Source organism: Boleophthalmus pectinirostris, unplaced genomic scaffold (genome assembly GCF_026225935.1).
Source record: "Boleophthalmus pectinirostris isolate CB_2022bp ecotype Guang Dong unplaced genomic scaffold, ASM2622593v1 HiC_scaffold_13, whole genome shotgun sequence".
Lineage (NCBI taxonomy): Eukaryota > Metazoa > Chordata > Actinopteri > Gobiiformes > Gobiidae > Boleophthalmus > Boleophthalmus pectinirostris.
Window position 1 is genome coordinate 11,365,280 of NW_026571036.1, and position 21,205 is coordinate 11,386,484.

The 21,205-nt window shown below is 38.6% G+C and overlaps 1 protein-coding gene across 1 annotated transcript in view; it reads left to right on the forward strand.

Moving 5' to 3' along the window:
• sipa1l1 (signal-induced proliferation-associated 1 like 1) overlaps positions 1-21,205 on the forward strand; it is a 253,412-nt gene that overhangs the window by 158,420 nt on the left and 73,787 nt on the right. Inside the window, 3 exon segments of the mRNA XM_055149535.1 lie at positions 2,814-2,944; positions 8,821-9,009; positions 20,300-20,474. Coding sequence (XP_055005510.1) covers positions 2,814-2,944; positions 8,821-9,009; positions 20,300-20,474 — 495 coding nt within the window.

The following is a 21,205-nucleotide window of genomic DNA, read 5'->3' on the forward strand; positions in this document are numbered from 1 at the left end:
CCGGGACCAGCCCAAGACTAGACTGTGATTGAGACTTGGACCAGACCAGGACTGAAAACTGTTTAGTCCTGGTTTAGTCTTGAGTCCAGTGCAAGTTCGGAAGTCATGGAAACAGGAAACAGCTGTTATCCGTTTTTTCCATTATTCATTTAAACACAAAATCCAAAACTGAAAAAACAAATCTTTATCTGTTTTTTTCATTTTGGTTTTGGAAACAAATAAGAAGAAAACTGTTTTTTTTTTTTTCTTATTTTTTGTTTTATTTTGAAAAACAAATGAACAAATGATAGACGGATTATCTGCGTTTCCTGACAGTTGGAAGGCATGAGCTTGTGTGCGTAAAAACACTTTAATTGGAAACACAACTCCTTTTTTTAAGATTTTTCCTGGCTACCTGATTTGTGTATTTTAAACAACTAATTTGAGTTATTGAGGCTTGACGGACATTGTTGACACAGCTTTAACCCAGAAAGTAAACAGATTTTTCTACTGATGAAAACACTGCAGATGGGAATCATGAGTCTGAAATGTAAAGAAGCATTTATTGAGTCTCTAGGCAAAAGTAAACTACGAAACAGAAGAGTGGGAGAGACCTCAGATACGTGTGTTTACAGTTGTTATAGTGTTTATCAGTGCGTGTGTGTGAAGGAGGATCTTCTGGTCAGCAGAGCGTTATCTTCGTGAGCTCCCATTCAACAGCAGGGCCCCAGGAACTCACAGTCCTGTCCTTGAATCCAAGCAACAATGTTTGCTTTTGTATTCGATGTGTGTGCAGCTTCATGGTCTTCACTAACACATTAACTATACCGTTTATACATCTAGATACAAGTTTAATAGTAAAGCACATTCCTAAAAACATATTTATACATTTATAAACTTTTCGATTGATGAAAGTGTCCACCTTTGGCAGATAGAACAGCTGAACACACTCGTGACTTGTTCTTTTCACAACAGAAATCAAATATTCTTCAGAAAGTTCTTCCCAAGTCTGTTGCAGAAGCTCCCATAAATGTGTGTGTTTTGTTCTTTTTTCCTGACCTCGCTTGGACTTGTGTTTTGTATCTTTTATCTTTTTTAACCTCTGTGTGTTCAGTTCTTACCTTTGTACCATTTCAAGCTCTTCATTGGACTTGCACGACGTGAATTGCAAAAAATAACAGGAAAAATGAGGGTGTACCAAGCATTTCAGTTTAATAGTTGAACCATTTGTGGGCTTTTATTAAAGGGCACATGTTACACTCTTTTCTGATCTATGTTAAAATGTTATTTCTTCCTCGAAAACATACCCAGTGTTGTGATTTGTTTCATACACACATTTAACACACAAACCCTGCTTATTCTTCTACATTTGAGTTCTTGTCTCAAACAGAAAACTCTCTGTTCCACCTTGTGATGTCATGTGGTAATACAGGAAGTGCCCCTCTGTGTTTTTAAACTGCATACAGGTTCACTACAATGATTTGGATAATTTCAGAATATTTACCCATCTCTGCTAGCCTGATTCATCAGCCGGTTTCACTTCGTGGAAACCGTCTGACCTCGCAACAGTAGGATTCGTTTGCTCGACATTAGGCGGGTACTTTTTTAAATTTAATCAATCACTGCTATTTGATCGTGATATATGTAATGCTCCTCTAACGGGGCTAACTGGTATATTAAGCTTTTCCCAAATCCTGTAGGAAGAAGGGAAATAACGTCTTTCCCCTTGATAAAATTCATCAAACATTCTCTTTGTTTCGGCTTTAAATCCTCGATCTCGGGAATTGTTGCCAACACAGAATGTATGGCTCTCCGATGATTGGCTTGTGCTTGAACTCGCACTTTCGGGGTTTTTGCGAACCATCTAGTGTATTCCGATTCCTGACCCTAGTCGTTGGGGAGAAATGAAATTGAGCGGAGGCACTAGGTCAGGGGTGTCAAACTCATTTTGTTCCAGGGGCCGTATCCAACCTATTTTGATCCCCAAGGGGCCGGATCAGAAAACTCATGTCATATAAACCCCAAAAATAACAATAAGTTCAAATATTTGTGCAGAGAAACACAAATCTATTACAGAAATCTTTTTTAATTGATGAACTCTTTCTTTTAAAAAATATTATAATATTATGAACAACCTGAAACTTTAAGAAAAATACAATTTCAACACAAGGTTTTAACATGAACTTGTATGTAAACAGGAATAAGTCCATTTTTGTTGTAAAATCCTGCACTTGGCTCCACTTTTTTCATGTTGGAAATTTTTCTGATGAAGGTGTCACGGTCAACAGTCAAAACGATCGTCCTTTAAGAGCGTTTGGAAAGAGACAAGTCTTCTTTTGTGCTGCTCTGGTGGGAGGGGCCACGTACAGAGACGCTGGAGACCAAATTACCAATATTTTAATAGAAAATATAATTAAAATATTTGAGTAGAAAATCAGCCGAGGGCCAGATTAAAGCTCTTGGAGGGCCGGATCTGGCCCCCGGGCCGTATGTTTGACACCTGTGCACTAGGTGGTGCCAGCCTGGCTACATCGCTGCTAAGCAAAAGGTAAATGGTATCTTAAAAAATACCATTATATGACATCACGAGGTGGAACAGAGCTTTTTGAGCCAGACTAAAAATAAAAGGTTATTCTAACATATGTGAATGAAACAAAACACAACTCTGGGTGTGTTTTTGAGGGGGTAACAACATTATAACATGATTGAAAGCTCCATGATGTGTCCATTTTGCATAATATAGGACTCTTCATAGGTACTGACTTGCTGACATCCATTCTCTTAAAAATAAATGAGTTTAACTAGACTAATTCCGGTCTTGTTTTTCTTTGTAGAGCACTGGAACTACCTGGGTGTGGATGAAAACTTGGGGCCGGTGGCGGTGAGTCTGCGCAGAGAGAAACTGGAGGAGCACAAGGAGCACGGGCAGCAGTACAACTACAGGGTCATCTTCAGGACCAGCGAGGTACTGCTACTTCCACACCTCAATCCAATTCTTTAAACTACTTGTGGTAAATATTTATCATGCTTTTACATAATTTAAGGGTCAGTTTGTGGACAAAAGCAAGTTAAATTGTAGAAAGTAGTGGTAAGGTCTCAAACCGAATACCTCTACCTTATATGTTTATCCAAAATGCAGAGAAAAACACATTTTATTAACACCTTTTCAACACAATAAATTGAGTTCACCGTGTGATAATACAGAGCACTCGCTGTACTGACTGACGCTACAGCGAGGTCTGTGTGGGAGTCAGATGTATACCACCGGCTCTGCTACTGGCTCAGTTATAAAAGAACTGCATTCATGTAAAGAGAAGCACTAATACAACTAAAACTGTAAGAGGTGCTAAAGCCAATTGTGCTGTCTCAAATGTGTTACTCCCCAAATCTTTAATATCAGATATTTGTTTTCTTTTGTCAACTATAGGAAGTATTTTATTACAATTGCGAGAAATATTGTTCAAATGCAGCATAATTATCAAAACTGAATCAAAAACGCAAATGTCATCAGATATATTTAGATCTAATTCATGCTGTGAAATGGAGTTAAACCTCGATCTTTTTTCTGTCTTGTGTTTATACATGTTTTAGAACAGAAGTTTCACTCTTGCCGTGAATAAGAATTTAAAACAAAACTTTATTTTTTTGAATGGTGGAAGGTCCGAGATGGCGGCTGCGTTCTCCCAATGCTGATTAGTGCATATGCAGGACCTTCCTAAGAACCTTTGGCAAGCACTTGTTTCTAGTTGTTCCAAATTTGTAACATACCCAAATTTCTATTATTATAATTTTTTTTTGCAATAGTCACATTAATAATCTCAACTTAATTTACAATCTACTTAAAGGCAAAAAAACACACAAAACATTTTTTAGATACAGTTGTCCCTTGCTATATCGCGGTTCACCTTTCGTGGTCTCGCTGTTTCGCAGATTTTTTTGTGTGCAGTTTTGCTAAGGGACTCCTGTCTCCTTTCTTCTGCGCTGTACAATACAGAATGTGTTCAGCTGCCAAATTTACATAAATGTTCGGTCTCTATCAGTGTGATTCTGAAGTGTTGTATGTTTGCAAGTTTTCTCCCCAACAAAACCCACAATGTCGATGAAACGTTCTGCACCAACAAAGGATTCTGCGGTTGCACCCAAAAGGCAGAGGAAGATGCAAACCATCGCACAAAAAGTTGAAACTGAAGGAAGGTAGAAGGTATGCGCTGTCGCAGAGTCTTGCACCGGGTCAGGTACCCGCAAATAGTTATTGAAACCAGGACTTAAGAGACAGAACCGCAAGCCTGCGCAGCAGGGTGTCTGTAAAGCTCGATCGGGCTATGGCCGCGTTTACCTCCCTGAGGTACGGAGCTGAGCCGGTCCTTTCTCCTGCGGTCACCTTCGAGCCCGTCCTGACATTGAGTCCTGGTTCAGTTCTGGTTTAGTCCTTCTTTAGTCCTGTTTTAGTCCTATTTCAGTTCCGGTTTAGTCCTCCTCTTCAGTCCTGGAATCAGTCCTAGATTAGTCCTGGGTTAGTCCTGGTTTAGTTTTGGTTCAGTCTGTGGTGTATGCAGCACAAAAGTTTGATATAATCTCGGGTTGATCGGCGAGTGCGGTCCTGTATGCTGCATTACGGAATAAATGAATCTTCGGTTCATTACATAAAGAGGAAAATAACAAAAGGACGACAGCAGCTATAAGTTTTAAGAAGGATGCAAAAAGGTTGTCCTGTCTGAGAAAAGTGTATAAAGTGTGTGGTGAGGGGTTTTACAGCCTTAAAACAGATATAAAGCTGACTACTTTACAGATTTCACCTATCGCAGGTTATTTTTAGAACATAACCCCGCAATAAACAAAGGACCACTGTACATCTTTATAGATTCAGGCGTTAAAAAGTAGAATTGTGTTCAGAGTTTACATTCTAAACAACTCCAGCAGTTTAACATTTGAGAAAAGACTGAAATAACCGATAAACTAATAAAAGAATCCCATGCATTTCAGAACATGTTTATAGACCATTTATTCTTTCTTTCATTTTTTAATTTTCGTCTTTCGTTTCATTTCTATTTAATTATCATTTTAAAACGCACTACTACTAGGACTAATAGGACTACTCATAAACCCAGATCTCTTCCTCCTCCCTTCTCCGTCAGCTCTAATCTTTGAGTCAGTGGGCAGGTCTAAAATAGTGCTTTCAGGATTGGACTGGATAAGCTGCAGCGCTGAGCAGCACCGTGAGTAATGGTCCCTAAAGATGACGCACGACCCGCCACACTGCCCCCTTCTCCACTCTTTAATTACTATTTTCAGAGATTGCAAAACCATAGCATTAGTGTGTTATGATTCTCAAAGGGCAGTACCGCAAAGAGACAGCTGCTAATATCTAGTTACGTTTGCGCTGTTCTGAACTAGTGTTGTCATGATACTAACATTTATAATACTTGATCAGTATTCAATACTGAATCTGATACCACAGTGATAATAATAATAAAAAAAAAAAAAGATTAATATGTGCTCCGCTGTCGACTTAAGTTGACAAGATGCCGCTCTGAAAAACGGCCTATTTTGCAAAATACGGTGTCAAATTTCATTCAAGTTAAACAAGGTCTGAACCAGGATGAAAATAGGACTAAACCAGGACTAAACCAGGTCTGAACCAGGTCTGAACCAGGTCTGAACCAGGACTGAACCAGGTCTGAACCAGGACTGAACCAGGTCTGAACCAGGTCTGAACCAGGTCTGAACCAGGTCTGAACCAGGACTGAACCAGGACTGAACCAGGACTGAACCAGGACTGAACCAGGACTGAACCAGGACTGAACCAGGACTGAACCAGGACTGAACCAGGACTGAACCAGGACTGAACCAGGACTAAAACAGGCCTAAACAGACCTGGTTCAAATCTGGTTTAGACCTGTTTTAGTCCTGGTTTAGTGTTATTTTCATCCTGGTTCAGACCTGGAACCATGACTGAATCAGGACTAAACAGGACTAAATCAGGGCTAAACCAGTGCTACACCAGGAATGAACCAGGACTAAACCAGAGTTTAACCAGAGTTTAACCAGAGTTTAACCAGAGTTTAACCAGAGTTTAACCAGAGTTTAACCAGAGTTTAACCAGAGTTTAACCAGGACTGAAGCCGGACTGAACCAGGTCTGAACCAGGTGTGATTAAGTCCTTAACCAGGGCTTAACCCGGACTAAACCGGGACTAAACCGGGACTAAACCGGGACTAAACCGGGGCTGAACCAGGGTTACACCAGGACTAAACCAGGGCTAAAATGTCAAAATCGAACATTTTAGGGAAAAAAACTCTGGCGCCTAAAGGGTTAATGTGACTTTTTAGTAATAACCAATCATTCCTGGTTGGTTATTGCTACTAATTTGTCTTATAATTTGTCTTAATTATTATGTTTTTAAGTAAGTAGACTACATTGGTTTCATTTTGCAACCGTTTTTAGTGCAAAATTGAATGAAAATAGACACTTCTTACAATAACAGACATTTATTAGATATATTTTCTTCAGCAATAGATCACACTTCAAAAATCCTAACAGACTTATTTTCACTTTAGGCAACCCTGCTCCAAAACCAGTGTACCTAACCTGCACGAAAACAAGCTTCTAGGTGAATTTTAAAAACCACTCGTCCGCTCAAAAACTCCATCTATCTATTAGCCGGCGGACAATATTCAGGTCACGCCATATCTGCCTTCAATTATTCATTCTTGAGCAATTTAACTTCTTCCTTGGCTTCTTCTGCAATAAATAAATAACATTCATTGGTTTTTGCTGAGCTAGTCTATTTACTGCATATTGTTTTGTGTACAAGCGGGAAGTAGTTTGATAAGTCTATTCTTAGCGGGGACATTGTGACTTTGAGACTTGTTAATGAGCCTGTTCTGCAGCTATTACACCAAGAGCCACTGGAGAGCCTCCTCCAACACCAAACAATGAATACAAGAACTCTGTTATTCCTCATTATGGAATCGACTGTGTTTGAAGCCGCATGTAAAGCCAATTAGTTTGAGTGCTCGCTTGAAACACGTATTTATGGTTAATATGGAAATGTTTCTGTATTTTCTTCAAAAGGTGCGTTGTGTAGCTTTTCTGGTGGAGGGTCTTTGCTTTTCTTCGTGGGGATGTTCTTGCTTTGTCTGGAATGTTCCACAGTGTGACATTAAACCTTCTGTCTTTGTCGAGACCAAAGCAAATCAAGTTATAGGTCAGATCTGGGGAGAGTCAGTTTTGGCTGAACTGGCAACCATTTTGTTTACTGTGCTCCAAAGCGAGAAAAATGATCTGATGAAGGCTTTTTTTTTTGCCGAAACGTTATTTAAAAATAATAAAAGCTCTGAGTGTGCTATGGATTTTTTCACTTTTATTTTGCTGTTCCTTGTATTTGCACCTCTACAAGAACTTTGGTGTGTGTTTTCTGTTTCATTTGATCTCCGTAGAAACAAGCGGGTGACAGACCCCCAACCAAAAAGTTGCATAGTTCACCTTTAAAAAAAAAAAAAAAAAACTGTAGAAAAAGGTTCAATATTACACAAATTGATGGTTGTTGTTACCTCCTCAAAAACATATCTGTAGTTATGTTTTGTTTCATTCACATGTTTGAGTAACTCTTTATTATTGTTAGTCTACATCTCCAAAGCTCCAAATGTTTTCTTCCTCCTTGTGATGTCATGAAGTGGTAGTTTTACCTTCTGTTTACAAGAAATCTGCAATTCCAGGCCTGAACTCGTCCAAATGATTCTAGTGCAGGTGTATGGAGTTTAAAAACACAATGGAGCACTGTAATGCCATATGACATCTCAAAGTGGAACAGAGTGTTTTCTGTTTGAGAGAATTTGTGTGTTAAACATGTGTGAATGAGACAAAACACAACTCCAGGTGTGTTTGTGATGAAGAACATAGATCAGATTTTTTTTAAATACCTTGACAAGATTTTGGTGTGAATTATTTCCGTCATAATCCCAAGAATTGTTTATAAGATGTAGCTACTATAAACCATGCATTTAAGCAAAAGAACTTGTAATTCGATATATTCTGACAGTCCACGATATTATTGTGAGACTTTTGACGATACGATATCACGATATTTTGGTTATCAAGTAAGTAAGTCTTTATTTATATAGCGCTTTCACAGACATTTTCTGTCCCCAAAGACGCTTTACACAGCATTATTCAGCATTAATCATTCAGCATTATTCATTCACTCTATACCTGGTGATGGTAAGATACTATTGTAGCCACAGCTGCCCTGGGGCACACTGACAGAGGCGCGGCTGCCATGACACTCGGCGCCATCGGTCCCTCCGACCACCACCATCACTCACACACACACACCACTTTCATACTACACCTTTAATAAATTGTACAAATAGAGTTGGTTGTAAGACTTTGAACAAGCTTTATAGACCCACAAGGAAAATAACTTTGACACCAAAGCTCAAAATACTATACAATAAAAAAAAAATCCTTAATAATAAAAGCATAAATCTAAACAATAGAGATAATTATGAAAATACTAAAAATGTTGAAGGTATAAAATCTGTATACTGCATAAAGGTCCAAGGTAACTGCAACTGCAACTTTATTTATAACAAAACAGGATGTTTTGCTACAGAACATAATTGAATTAAAATAATAAAAACAATAAACCAACATGTGACTAAAAACAGAATGAAGCTAAAATAGTATGAAAAGAAATCCAGAGTAACTATAAATCTGTTTAAAGGTGTGATATATTAGGACACATATTAGAATGACTTCTGTAGGTGTATGTTTTGTGTGTATTTCTACTGCACTTGCTAAATCAGAATATTTGTACTTCTTTTTTTTCCCTTTTCTTAGCTGAATACCTTGCGAGGCTCCATCCTGGAAGACGCCATCCCCTCCACGTCCAAACACGGCCTGGCTCGAGGGCTCCCCCTGAAGGAGGTTCTGGAGTACCTGGTGCCGGAGCTGAACGTGCACTGTCTCCGTCTGGCTCTGAACACGCCCAAGGTCACGGATCAGCTCATGAAACTGGACGAACAGGGGGTAAGGTCCACACAACGCTTACCTGACCAGCCAGTCACTTCTGCATTCAGTTTAGATCCAGAAGAGCCTGGAACCGGACAATAGAGCATGAAAAAACTCGAGACGATCCAACTACAGCCGCTAATTTGTATCGTCATCGCCTCTTCAAAATTCTCGTAAGCTTCAAAACTAAATCTATAACTTCTTTTTACCTGAGATCAGTAATAGTTTGGTGCTTTTGATTGTTGATTCTGTAAAATTTCTCAGTCCATTATGTCGATTTTTCTCCTTTTTTATGTGTAAGCAGCCACACAGGCATAGCATTTGTCTCTCTGATTGGTTAATCCGCCAGGAAGACTTAATACGTCTCCAGTTCCACTCATCTTATCAAAGACATTTTGTCAAAGCGTGTGTTTCTGGTCATGTAAATATGTAGAGTAGGGCTGGGTATCATTCAGAAGTTGCCGATACAATACATACCTTGATACATAGGCCACGATATGATACATATCTCTATACAGTCAGCTTTTGATTCGATACGTTTCAATACGATTAATGTCAAATAGATTCGATACGGTTCAATAAAAATGGCTGCGATACTAAAAGTCTTTGTTAAACCACTTCTTGTGCAAAGTTAGTATGAAACACAAACATTTTAATCATCAGAACAACGAAAATACCAAATGGCGATTATATCAATACTGCAGTATGATATCGATACTGTATTAAATGATACGATATATCGATATTTCAATATTTTTGCACAGCCCTATTCTAGTGTACATAGTTCAGATTTGTGTGGCAGGTGGATTAGCCAATCAGGTTTACCCATTTCAAGACGACTACGGCTGCGTTTGAGGAAAAAGGAAAGTGGGAAAAAAATATCTGAAAATATCCTGAAAAACATTTCTACAGAATCGATGAGTGAAGCATTAAACTCTCAGGTGATATCCATGGGTTTCAGAATGATGAAAAATAATCGTTGCCATAGCGATGAACAATGCACAAAAATATTATCCTTTTATATCGTTTGAATGTCCTCAAAACCCATTTGTTTCACGTGCGTCACATGCGAAATAAACAACTCTTATTGTGGTAACCAGCCTGATATCCCTGCGTGTAAAAGTACAGTTATCATTCTGTATCTGACAACTTCAGTCACTTTCACTTCATACAAAAGATGGTTATTTATTTTGCCTTTTTTCAGTCCCGTCTTGCGTTAATAGACCGAAATACTAGACTGAAATCCAGGCTGTTTATGTTTGTAAGCAGTTATTGATATTAAATATGTTTTTAAAAATATGTGCGTGGCTGAGGTCGCTTATTTTAGTTGTTTTTTTTTCACAGGCTTAGTCACTTGTTGCGCTCAGAAAATGTGGCAACACAGAAAATACCTTGGAAAAAGAAAATGTTATGCGTTATTTGTATTAATTTTGGACATTTGCGCATTTTTATTTTAATCTTTTAGCACCTGTAGGGAAACGGTGTGTGAAAACTTGGTCTTTCCCATTTAAAAGTTTGTATTTTGGGTCTCATGTACCTGGACAGACAGAACCACACGCTTTGACAAAACTTTACAAAGATGAGTGGATCTCGAGCCGTATCCTGATTTCAGAGGGCGTGATTGACAGGGGGATCAGGGAGAAGCATGCTCCATTCACAAACATGGTTGCTTACACGTAAAAAAGGAGAAAAATCTCCACTCTTCTCCAAGGTTCTCTCTCTTTCTCTCTCAAGTTCAAGATTAGACTTGGTATAGTCCTGGTTTAATCCTGGTTTAGTCCTGGTTTAGGCTTCATTTAGTCCTGGTTTAGACCTGGTTTAGTCCTGGTTTAGGCTTCATTTAGTCCTGGTTTAGTCCTGGTTTAATCCTGGTTTAGACCTGCTTTAATCCTGGTTTAGTCCTGGTTTAGCTTCATTTAGTCCTGGTTTAGACTTCATTTAGTCCTGGTTTAGACTTCATTTAGTCCTGGTTTAGACTTCATTTAGTCCTGGTTTAGACCTGGTTTAGTCCTGGTTTAGGCTTCATTTAGTCCTGGTTTAGGCTTCATTTAGTCCTGGTTTAGACTTCATTTAGTCCTGGTTTAGTCCTGGCCATTATCAGTTTTTTTCCATTACTCATTTAAACACAAAATTGAAAACTGAAAATGAATCATTATCTGTTTTTTTTTTTTTTTTTTTTTTTTTTCATTTTGGTAATATAATGAAGAAAATAGTTTTTTTTCTTGTTTTCTTATTTTTGGTTTTATTTTAAAAAATGAATGACGAATGATTCTCTCTCTCAAGTTCAAGATTAGTCCTGGTTTAGACTTGGTTTAGTCCTGGTTTAGACCTGCTTTAATCCTGGTTTAGTCCTGGTTTAGACCTGGTTTAGAACCGGTTTAGAACTGGTTTAGAACTGGTTTAGTCCTGGTTTAGACCTGCTTTAATCCTGGTTTAGTCCTGGTTTAATCCTGGTTTAGTCCTGGTTTAGACCTGCTTTAATCCTGGTTTAGTCCTGCTTTAATCCTGGTTTAGTCCTGCTTTAATCCTGGTTTAATCCTGGTTTAGTCCTGGTTTAATCCTGGTTTAGTCCTGCTTTAGTCCTGGTTTAGTCCTGGTTTAGTCCTGGTGTAGTCCTGGTGTAGTCCTGATGTAGTCCTGGTTTAGTCCTGATGTAGTCCTGGTGTAGTCCTGGTGTAGTCCTGGTGTAGTCCTGATGTAGTCCTGGTTTAGACCTGGTTTAGTCCTGGTTTAGACCTGCTTTAATCCTGGTTTAGTCCTGCTTTAGTCCTAGTTTAGACCTGGTGTAGTCCTGGTTTAGTCCTGATGTAGTCCTGGTTTAGTCCTGATGTAGTCCTGGTGTAGTCCTGGTGTAGTCCTGGTGTAGTCCTGATGTAGTCCTGGTTTAGTCCTGGTTTAGTCCTGGTTTAATCCTGGTTTAGTCCTGGTTTAGACCTGCTTTAGTCCTGGTTTAGTCCTGGTTTAGACCTGGTTTAGACCTGGTTTAGACCTGGTTTAGTCCTGGTTTAGTCCTGGTTTAGTCCTGGTTTAGTCCTGGTTTTGTCCTGGCCATTATCATTTTTTCCATTACTCATTTAAACACAAAATTGAAAACTGAAAATGAATCATTATCTGTCAACTTAAAGAAATGAGAAACAGAGCAGATTTTTACAGAATCAACCATCGAATCACCAAATTATTACTTATTTCAGGTAAAACAAGATATATATTTTGTTCTAAATGTTTGGAAAGGAGACGTCTTCTGCATTTTTCACGCTCTGTGGTCCAGCTCCAGTGTTTATCTAACTGTGGTATGTCTGAATATTTGTTTAATTTAGAGACAATTATAACGTTACTTACAACATAATTTAGAACGATCTTGTCCCTGGTTTGGTTTCATTTTAGACCTGGTTCTTCCCTTAAGTCTGTTATAGTCCTGGTTTTGATCTGGTGCTACTCAAAAAGCCAATATTATTCTAAGTGGGACTTGGTGTGAAAAGGTTAGAGCTGGATAGTTGGGTCCGGAGGGACACAAGTCGTCATGTAGCCCCGGTTGCCATGGTAACGTGTGAGCTTTCTATGAACGGGCCTGAAATGTAAAATGTTTGACGGTTTTATTTTAAGGCACACGCTGAGCTAAAGAGAGTAGGTGTCTTTAAAACATGTTAACTACCCCAAAACATTTTCTAACCTAACATTCGCCATTTTCCACACCTTAACCAGTTCCTGTTTCTAAATTTAACCAAACTCTAACCTTAACCCTTTTCCTAACCCTAAACTTAATTGAACCGAAACCTTAACCTCTAACCATAACCTGTTTCTAACCTTAAAAAGATTCCCGTACCTAAACTTGGCATAGACTTTTTTCACACGGGCTGGAAGTGCCGCGATGTAGGTAAACGTAACTCCCGGTTAATGCTTTCTACGGCAAAATATCTGTGGAAATGTCTCACTTATTTTCCATCAGCTTCTTAAATTTGCCCCATCACCATATCTTCAACCAACAAGGTCACAACTATCAAGGTAAGAAAAATTAAAACATAAAGGCGAACAACGACGAGCCAGACTGGCACCACCTAGTGCCGCCGCTCAATTTAATTTCCCTCCAGTGACTAGGTCAGGAATCGGAATGCACTAGATGGTTTGCAAAACCCCTGGAAGTGCGAGTTCGGGCACCAGCCAATCAGCGAAGAGCCATACATTCTATGTTCACAATGATTCCCGAGATTGAGGATTTAAAGCTGGAACAAAGAGAATGTTTGGTGAATTTTCTCAAGGGGAAAGACGTTATTGTCCTTCCTTCCTACAGGATTTGGGAAAAGCTTAATATACCAGTTAGCCCCGTTAGCGGCGCATTACATACATCACGACCAAATATCAGCGATTGGTTAAATGAAAAAAGGTGCCTGCCTACCATTGAGTGAACGAATCCTAGTGCTGCAAGGTCAGTCAGTTTCTACGAAGTAAAACCGGCTGATGAATCAGGCTAAACAACGACTACCATTACTGAACAAAATTAATGTTATGGTCATGAATAAAACATAAGTAACTTGTTAACTCAGACTGATTCTAAAATAAAAATTAAAAATCAATCTCATGATGTTGATATTTGCATAGACAGAGAGATTTGTGCAGTTTAAATGCGAGACTTGTAATCTGTGAACATCTGTAGCATTTGAATTGCACAAATCTCTCTATGCTTATATCTACATCATGAAATCGATTTTTAATTTTAATTTTAGAATCAGTCTGAGTTCACAAGTTACTTATGTTTTATTCATGACCATGACATTAATTTTGCTCAGGAGTAGTTCACTAATACGTCGTCGTTTTTCGCTTTTACGTTTTCTTCGTCTTTCTTACCTTGAATAGTTGTGGATAAATTCTTCATGGACAGAATATGTTCTTTGTTGACCTTGTTGGATGAAGATTTGGTGAGGGGGCAGATTTATAAAGCTGTTGGAAAATACATGAGACATTTCCACAGATACGGTAGCACTCATGCCTCACAGCAAGAAGGTTCCGGGTTCGATCCCTGTGTGTGGAGTTTGCGTGTTTCTCCCCGTGTCTGGATGGGTTTCCTCCGGGCGCTTCGGTTTCCCCCATCATCCCAAAACATGTTACACAAGTCTCCAGGAAGAACAGTGATAGTTAAGGTCTATTAAATACGATCAATCAACGAACCTCCCCAGGGGACTACAGATGGAAATTAGCACTGATGCTTCAACCTGGTACAATGCATCTCTCCTGTTAAGGTTAATGTAAAAAAAATTGTGTGCTGTTCCCTGTCTCATTAAAATAAAATAAATAAAAGATATTTTGCCGTAGAGAAGCATTAACCGGGAGTTATGTTTACCCTACATCACGACACTTCCGGCCATTATGAAAAAAGTCCATTAAGCGTGTAAAAAGGGAAGAGAACAACTGTCCAAGAGCACTTCCCTTTTTGTAAAGAATAATAATATTTTTATGTGCCCTGTTTGAACTAAAACTAATGAGCTGAAGTGGAACTAGAAGATATAGCTGGATGTTTTACACAAATACATTTTATTATTTTTACAAACGTGAACAGTTAATTTAATGTAAACTTAACTATAAACAAGAGCAATCAGAGAGAGCAACCTGGTCCCTCATGAGGCGTCGGTGGGGTCAGTTCATCACCACAGAAGCAGCTCATGAGGAGCCCAGCCCATATTACATGATCATTATATCCACAATGCAATGTGTGTATCTGTACAGGCCCATGAACATTTGTGTGATATTGGTCACACATGAGAATGTCTGTGTTTACTAGTGTGTAGCTGTGTAGCTGTGTATATGTTGTTGTGTGACAGTAGATCAGTGTGTTGTGTATCACCAGAAAAAGAAGAAATGGAAATTATTTTTGTTCCAATTAGAATTTTAACGGCTACACTGAAAGAGAAATGAACTGTTATATTTAGTGATTATCTGGAAAACTATTAATATTTTACAATACAAATGCATAGAATTATAAATAGGTAATATTTTTTTCTGAAATTTTTAAATCATTCCTGTTGCTGTAGCTCGATCCTTCGCGAAGTTATGACCAAAAACGCATATTTGACCTTGGTTACCTTGACCTTCAGGTGACCTTGACCGGTTTCAACCTGTAACATCCAGTTTCCCACGTTTATGTGTGTGCCAACTTGTGAGATGATTGGGTGAATATTTTAGCCCGCAGATGGTTCAGAAATTGCCGAAATTGCTGATCCTTTAAAAGCATAACCTTTCAATTGACTTGTGTGACCTCATATGACCTCACCAAACTGTTTTTTACCGCATCGGGCACGAGGGCTTGACCCACGTACCAAATTTGGTGACAACTGGCCCATAAATTGCAGAATTATCGCGGGTGGACAGACACACACATACAAACACACAGGGTGAATACAAAACCTGGTCAACCTTTCGGAGACCAGGTAATTACGATAAATTTGTGGGCCTCACTATGGATTTTAAAAGCTAAATATCATTAGTTATCAGCCGCAGCAGTAGAACATTCGATATTTTGGCCAATCCCTATGAATAAGAATTTGTTTTTAATGTTTTGCCTGGTAAAATAAAGGTTAAATTAACATATGGACCCTTGAAATTGAGCACACGCAAATAAAATTACACACTGGCTCAAAAGTCACGATGTTGATTTGGCAGATGCAGTATTTCTCCATAAAAAGTCAAATTCATTAAAAGTACATTTTTGGTTTAACTTTCCCATCAAAGCACCTGTGTCAGTGGCTCATTTTGACTGTGACTATAATAAAAACTGCTGCTTATGTTCCAGGTGTAATCATCCGGAGCTGAACTCTGTAAATGTCAGCATGATCTCTCTGTAAAATGGTGCCACAGCGATCACTGCCGAGCAACCTGAGAGCTTCTACTTAAAATGCCAACACGAGTCCTGTCGAAAATGTCAACACCCCTAACCCGACTGCACCAATGCATGTATAGATAATAAAATAACTCATACTTTTACCCTCTCGAGTCTCTGTCTGGGTAGGACGATGGTTCTAGAATACTTTTACCAACAGGAGAAGCTAAAACTGGACAAATCTGAATTGAGTATAAATCAGTGGTTCTCAGAATTTTCACACCAAAGATAATATTTGGCTTTCCGAGTACTACTGATGTCATAAAGGCTGGCCTAAAAAGAGGCACAACCAAGTCCAGAGTGAATCTAACCTAAGGAATCCTTGTATCATTTGTTTTTATGAAATAAAACTAGAAATAAGAACACGAAGAAACAACTATTTTCTTCATTATTTGTCTCCAAAACCAAAATGAAAAAAATATAATGATAACGATTCATTTTTTCAGTTTTCGATTTTGTGTTTAAATAAATAATGGAAAAAAAAAACGGATAGGCTTAAACTGCGACGTCAGACTGAACCAGGACTGAATCAGGACTGAACCAGGACTGAACGGAAAAGACCGGGACGAAAGGACTGGCGCAGAACTCCGTGCCCCACGGGGCTAAGCGCAGCTGTCGCCCGATCAGACTTTCCAGACACTCTGCTCCGAGGTTCTCCCTCTTTCTCTTTCAAGTTCTAGATTAGACTTGTTTTAGTCCTGGTTTAGTCCTGGTTTAGACCTGGTTTAGACCTGGTTTAGACCTGGTTTAGACATGGTTTAGACATGGTTTAGACATGGTTTAGTCCTGGTTTAGTTCTGGTTTAATCCTGGTTTAGTCTTGGTTTAATCCTGGTTTAGTCCTGGTTTAGACTTCATTTAGTCCTGGTTTAGTCCTGGTTTAGACCTGGTTTAGAACTGGTTTAGACCTGGTTTAGTCCTGGTTTAGACTTGCTTTAATCCTGGTTTAGTCCTGGTTTAATCCTGGTTTAGAACTGGTTTAGAACTGGTTTAGAACTGGTTTAGTCCTGGTTTAGTCCTGGTTTAGACCTGGTTTAGTCCTGGTTTAGACCTGGTTTAATCCTGGTTTAAATCCTGGTTTAGACCTGGTTTAGACCTGGTTTAGACCTGGTTTAATCCTGGTTTAGTCCTGATTTAATCCTGGTTTAGACCTGGTTTAGAACTGGTTTAGAACTGGTTTAATCCTGGTTTAGTCCTGGTTTAGTCCTGGTTTAGAACTGGTTTAGAACTGGTTTAGAACTGGTTTAATCCTGGTTTAGAACTGGTTTAATCCTGGTTTAGTCCTGGTTTAGACTTCATTTAGTCCTGGTTTAGTCCTGATTTATTCCTGGTTTAGACCTGGTTTAGACCTGGTTTAGAACTGGTTTAGAACTGGTTTAGAACTGGTTTAATCCTGGTTTAGTCCTGGTTTAGACTTCATTTAGTCCTGGTTTAGTCCTGGTTTAGTCCTGGTTTAGACCTGGTTTAGTCTTGGCCATTATCAGTTTTTTCCCATTACTTATTTAAACACAAAATTGAAAACTGAAAATGAATCATTATCTGTTTTGTTTATTTTCTTCATTTTGGTAATATAATATAATGAAGAAAATAGTTGTTTTTCTTGTTTTCTTATTTTTGGTTTTATTTTAAAAAATGAACGACAAATGATTCTCTGGTTAAGTTGGTTCTAAATGATGATCAACCCAATGAAGACAAAAACATGAATAACTTTGTCTCTGAATAAAAAAAATTAAAAAAACAGAATATATGTATCACAGTTTTAGAAACACTACATAAAGGAATTGTAGTCTGCATGTTTAGAGTAAAAAAGTTACCACAATCACAACTGAACTTGGGTTGCCAGGGTGTTAACCAACAGACAGAGGACACATACAAGTTTTTCTCATCATCACTTCACATCAGAAACTCTGACAGACGTCTTTCCTTTTAGGTTTAAACCAACTGGATTTATTTATTTTATGTATTTATTTATAAGAGAAGCCCCTTGAGATGTAGCGTCTCATTTGCGAGGAGGTCCTAATGCATTAACAAAAGCAGCATTTACAGAAGAGAAAGAAAAAAACAAATCAAAACAGAACAAAAGACAAACAAAGACAACATTCACACCACACACAGACAGCATTCACACTATACAATCCAGGATTCTAAGGTATACATACATCTCTCTGATTTTATCATCACCACACCTATACTTGTAAATGAGTGAGGAAAAAAAAGCAACTCTATGTACAGCAGAAAGTACATAGAGCAGGGGTGTCAAACTCATTTTGGTCCGGGGGCCGTATCCCTTTTACTTTGATCCCAAAGGGGCCGGATCAGAAAACTCATGTCATATATACCCCAAAAATAGCAATAAGTTCAGATATTTGTGCAGAGAAACACAAATCTATGACAGAAATCTTTTTTAATTGATGAACTCTTTCTTTTACAAAATATTATAATATTATAATATTATGAACAACCTGAAACTTTAAGAAAAATACAATTTCAACACAACATTTTAAAAATAACTTGTATGTAAATAGGAATAAGTCAGTTTTTCTTGTAAAATCCTGCACTCGGCTCCACTTTTCTCATGTTGGACATTTTTCTGATGAGGGTGTCACGGTCGACAGTCAAAACGATCGTCCTTTAAGAGCGTTTGGAAAGAGACAAGTCTTCATTTGTGCTGCTCTGGTGGGAGGGGCCACGTACAGAGACGGTGGAGATGCTGCTGTGATAAACACCACAGAAAATTAACGAGATTTTAATAGAAAATATAATTGAAATATTTTAGTAGAAAATCAGCCAAGGGCCAGATTAAAGGTCTTGGAGGGCCGGATCTGGCCCCCGGGCCTTATGTTTGACACCTGTGACATAGAACAAAAATGTATTTTTATCAAAAACAGGAGCAGGATGTTTGTAAATATCTGCAGACTGATGCTTTAAAATGGTGGATTGATGTAAGTGATTGGATTGAGGAGGGTAACTTGTTCCATTCATTTGGAGCTTTGAAGTTAAATGCTCTGCGGCCAATTTCTTTTTTTATTATAGGAACATTAAAAAATAATAGTTCAGTGGGACGTAAATGATATACTGATCTAAATGGAATCAAAAACTCTTTTATGTAGGGTGGGAACTTTGAGCAATAACATTTAAACACAAGTTACAGAAAGTGTAACTGTCTTCTGGATGTAAGAGAGCCAGTTGAGGGATGAATACATTTGACAGTGGTGTGTTCTATATATATACAAACCTACATATACTGTTATAAATGACATCTAACAATCGAAGGTTAGATGCTGACGTGTTCTGATAAATTATGTCTGCGTAGTCGAGTGTTGGTAGAACTAATTGTGAGGTAATTTTCAGCATTGAGTTGTAATCAGTAAAAGCTGGATTTAATTTCAATATGTTTACCTCTTATGTGGGGAAAGTTAAGTTATGGTTATGGATAGGGATGGGCATTCGATGAAATTTTCTTAATCGATCGTCGGAAGAATTAACGATCGATTATCGATTAATCATTAACGTTTTTATATTAAAATGATCATCATTATTATTACTATCTGCACTACTAATCTGCATAAATAAATTCAACTTTACGACATATAAACCGTAACGACTCTAGAGCCACATCAGCCCGTTTGACATTATAATGTGTTTAATTCAGTTTTGCGCAACTCTCACAAACAAAACTTAAAACCGCATCGCTAATTTGCATAAACTCAGCGAAGATAAAACTACTGCGCTTGTGTCGCTGATTCGGTCAACGTCTGTCGGATTAAAAGACATGACTCAGGTGAATACAGGTTAGTGTGACCAGATTTGCGTTTGTCAAAACCAGGACACCGTACGGGGGAGGGAGGTGGGGACATTGCGCGACTCTCACCTGGTAAAACTTTTTCCCACTGGACACCGAAACATATGTGCTGCTTTATACACTGTGCACATGGACTCACACTTGTCCCGAACGCAACGGAAAGCGTGGAATTTCTTGTACAAATCATCGTTAAATACACATTTGTGCTTCGGTACGTTGCAGACTGACCGACTGTTTGTGTTTGCTCGCTCCTTCTGAGTGCAGAGAGCACATGTACAGACCCCTGTTTGGTCACGCTACGCACAGCAAACTGCATTCGGTTTGTCAATTAAAATTTACGTAATCGATGAAATTCTTAATGATCAATTATCGATTAATCATGCCCATCCCTAGTTATGGAATTTAAACTCCATCCGTTCCTTTAATAGTAACGAATACAAATAATCTGGTCCAACACACACAAATTGCACGAATTCACTTGTGTACTGCCCTGCACCGAACCAAATGTCCCGCACCGAAATGGTTTGGCACGAATACATGTACCATTACACCCCTACACATTTGCGTTGCTCTTTTCTGCAGGTTGCCCGTGCTAACAGCCCTGTCTCCTCCTCTTGTACTGTTTTGTGTTGTGTGCAGCTGAGTTTCCAGAGGAAGGTGGGGGTCATGTACTGCATGGCGGGGCAAAGCGGAGAGGAGGAGATGTACAACAATGAATCGACCGGTCCTGCTCTGGATGAGTTCTTACACCTGCTCGGAGAGAGAGTCCGACTCAAGGGCTTCACCAAGTACAGAGCCCAGCTGGACACCAAGAGTACGTACTTGAATCTCACTCTACTCTTATCTATGGGACACTGAAGGGCTGTTAAAGTAAGGTTAGGTTCAACTTGTGTAGGATAAGTGTACATTAATCTTCACCTTTATTGTCCTAGAAAGGAAATCTCTTTGCTGTAAGTCACATTCTACACAATGACCAGCAGCATCAGCACAACGTCTGGAGCGTTTTTTGGAAAGAGACAAAGACAAACAGTTTATAATAAGTGGCTCATTTCTAAATTTCAAAAGAGGAGAATTTTTAAAAAGCTAGACACAAAAGGGATATTTTTTCTCTTAAAAAAGGGTGAGGGTTAAGTGTTGAATCAGGTTTAGTGTTGTTTAAGTGATTAGTTTTAAAATCACATCTTAAAATCTTCTTGCTCAGTGCCTCCTGACCCCTACTTCAGTAACCATTGCCTTATGTTATGTGTGGAGCTATTTCCAGGATTCCCACGGTCACGGAAATCCTGGAAAAGTCGTGGAAATTGAAAATATCATTTTCTAGGCCTGGACAAGTCATGCAGTTTTGTAAATTCAATGAAAGTTTTGGAAAAGTCATGGAATTTTAGTATCTCTTTCACGCAACTCCAGCGTTCTGTTGAGTTATCATTCGGCTATTATGATTATTTATGAATGTATGCGCTTTTTGTTTAAAAGAGACGACAATAAATGCACTGACAGTATTTTGAATGTTAAAAAAACTGTAATACCAAACCATAAGATAAGTGG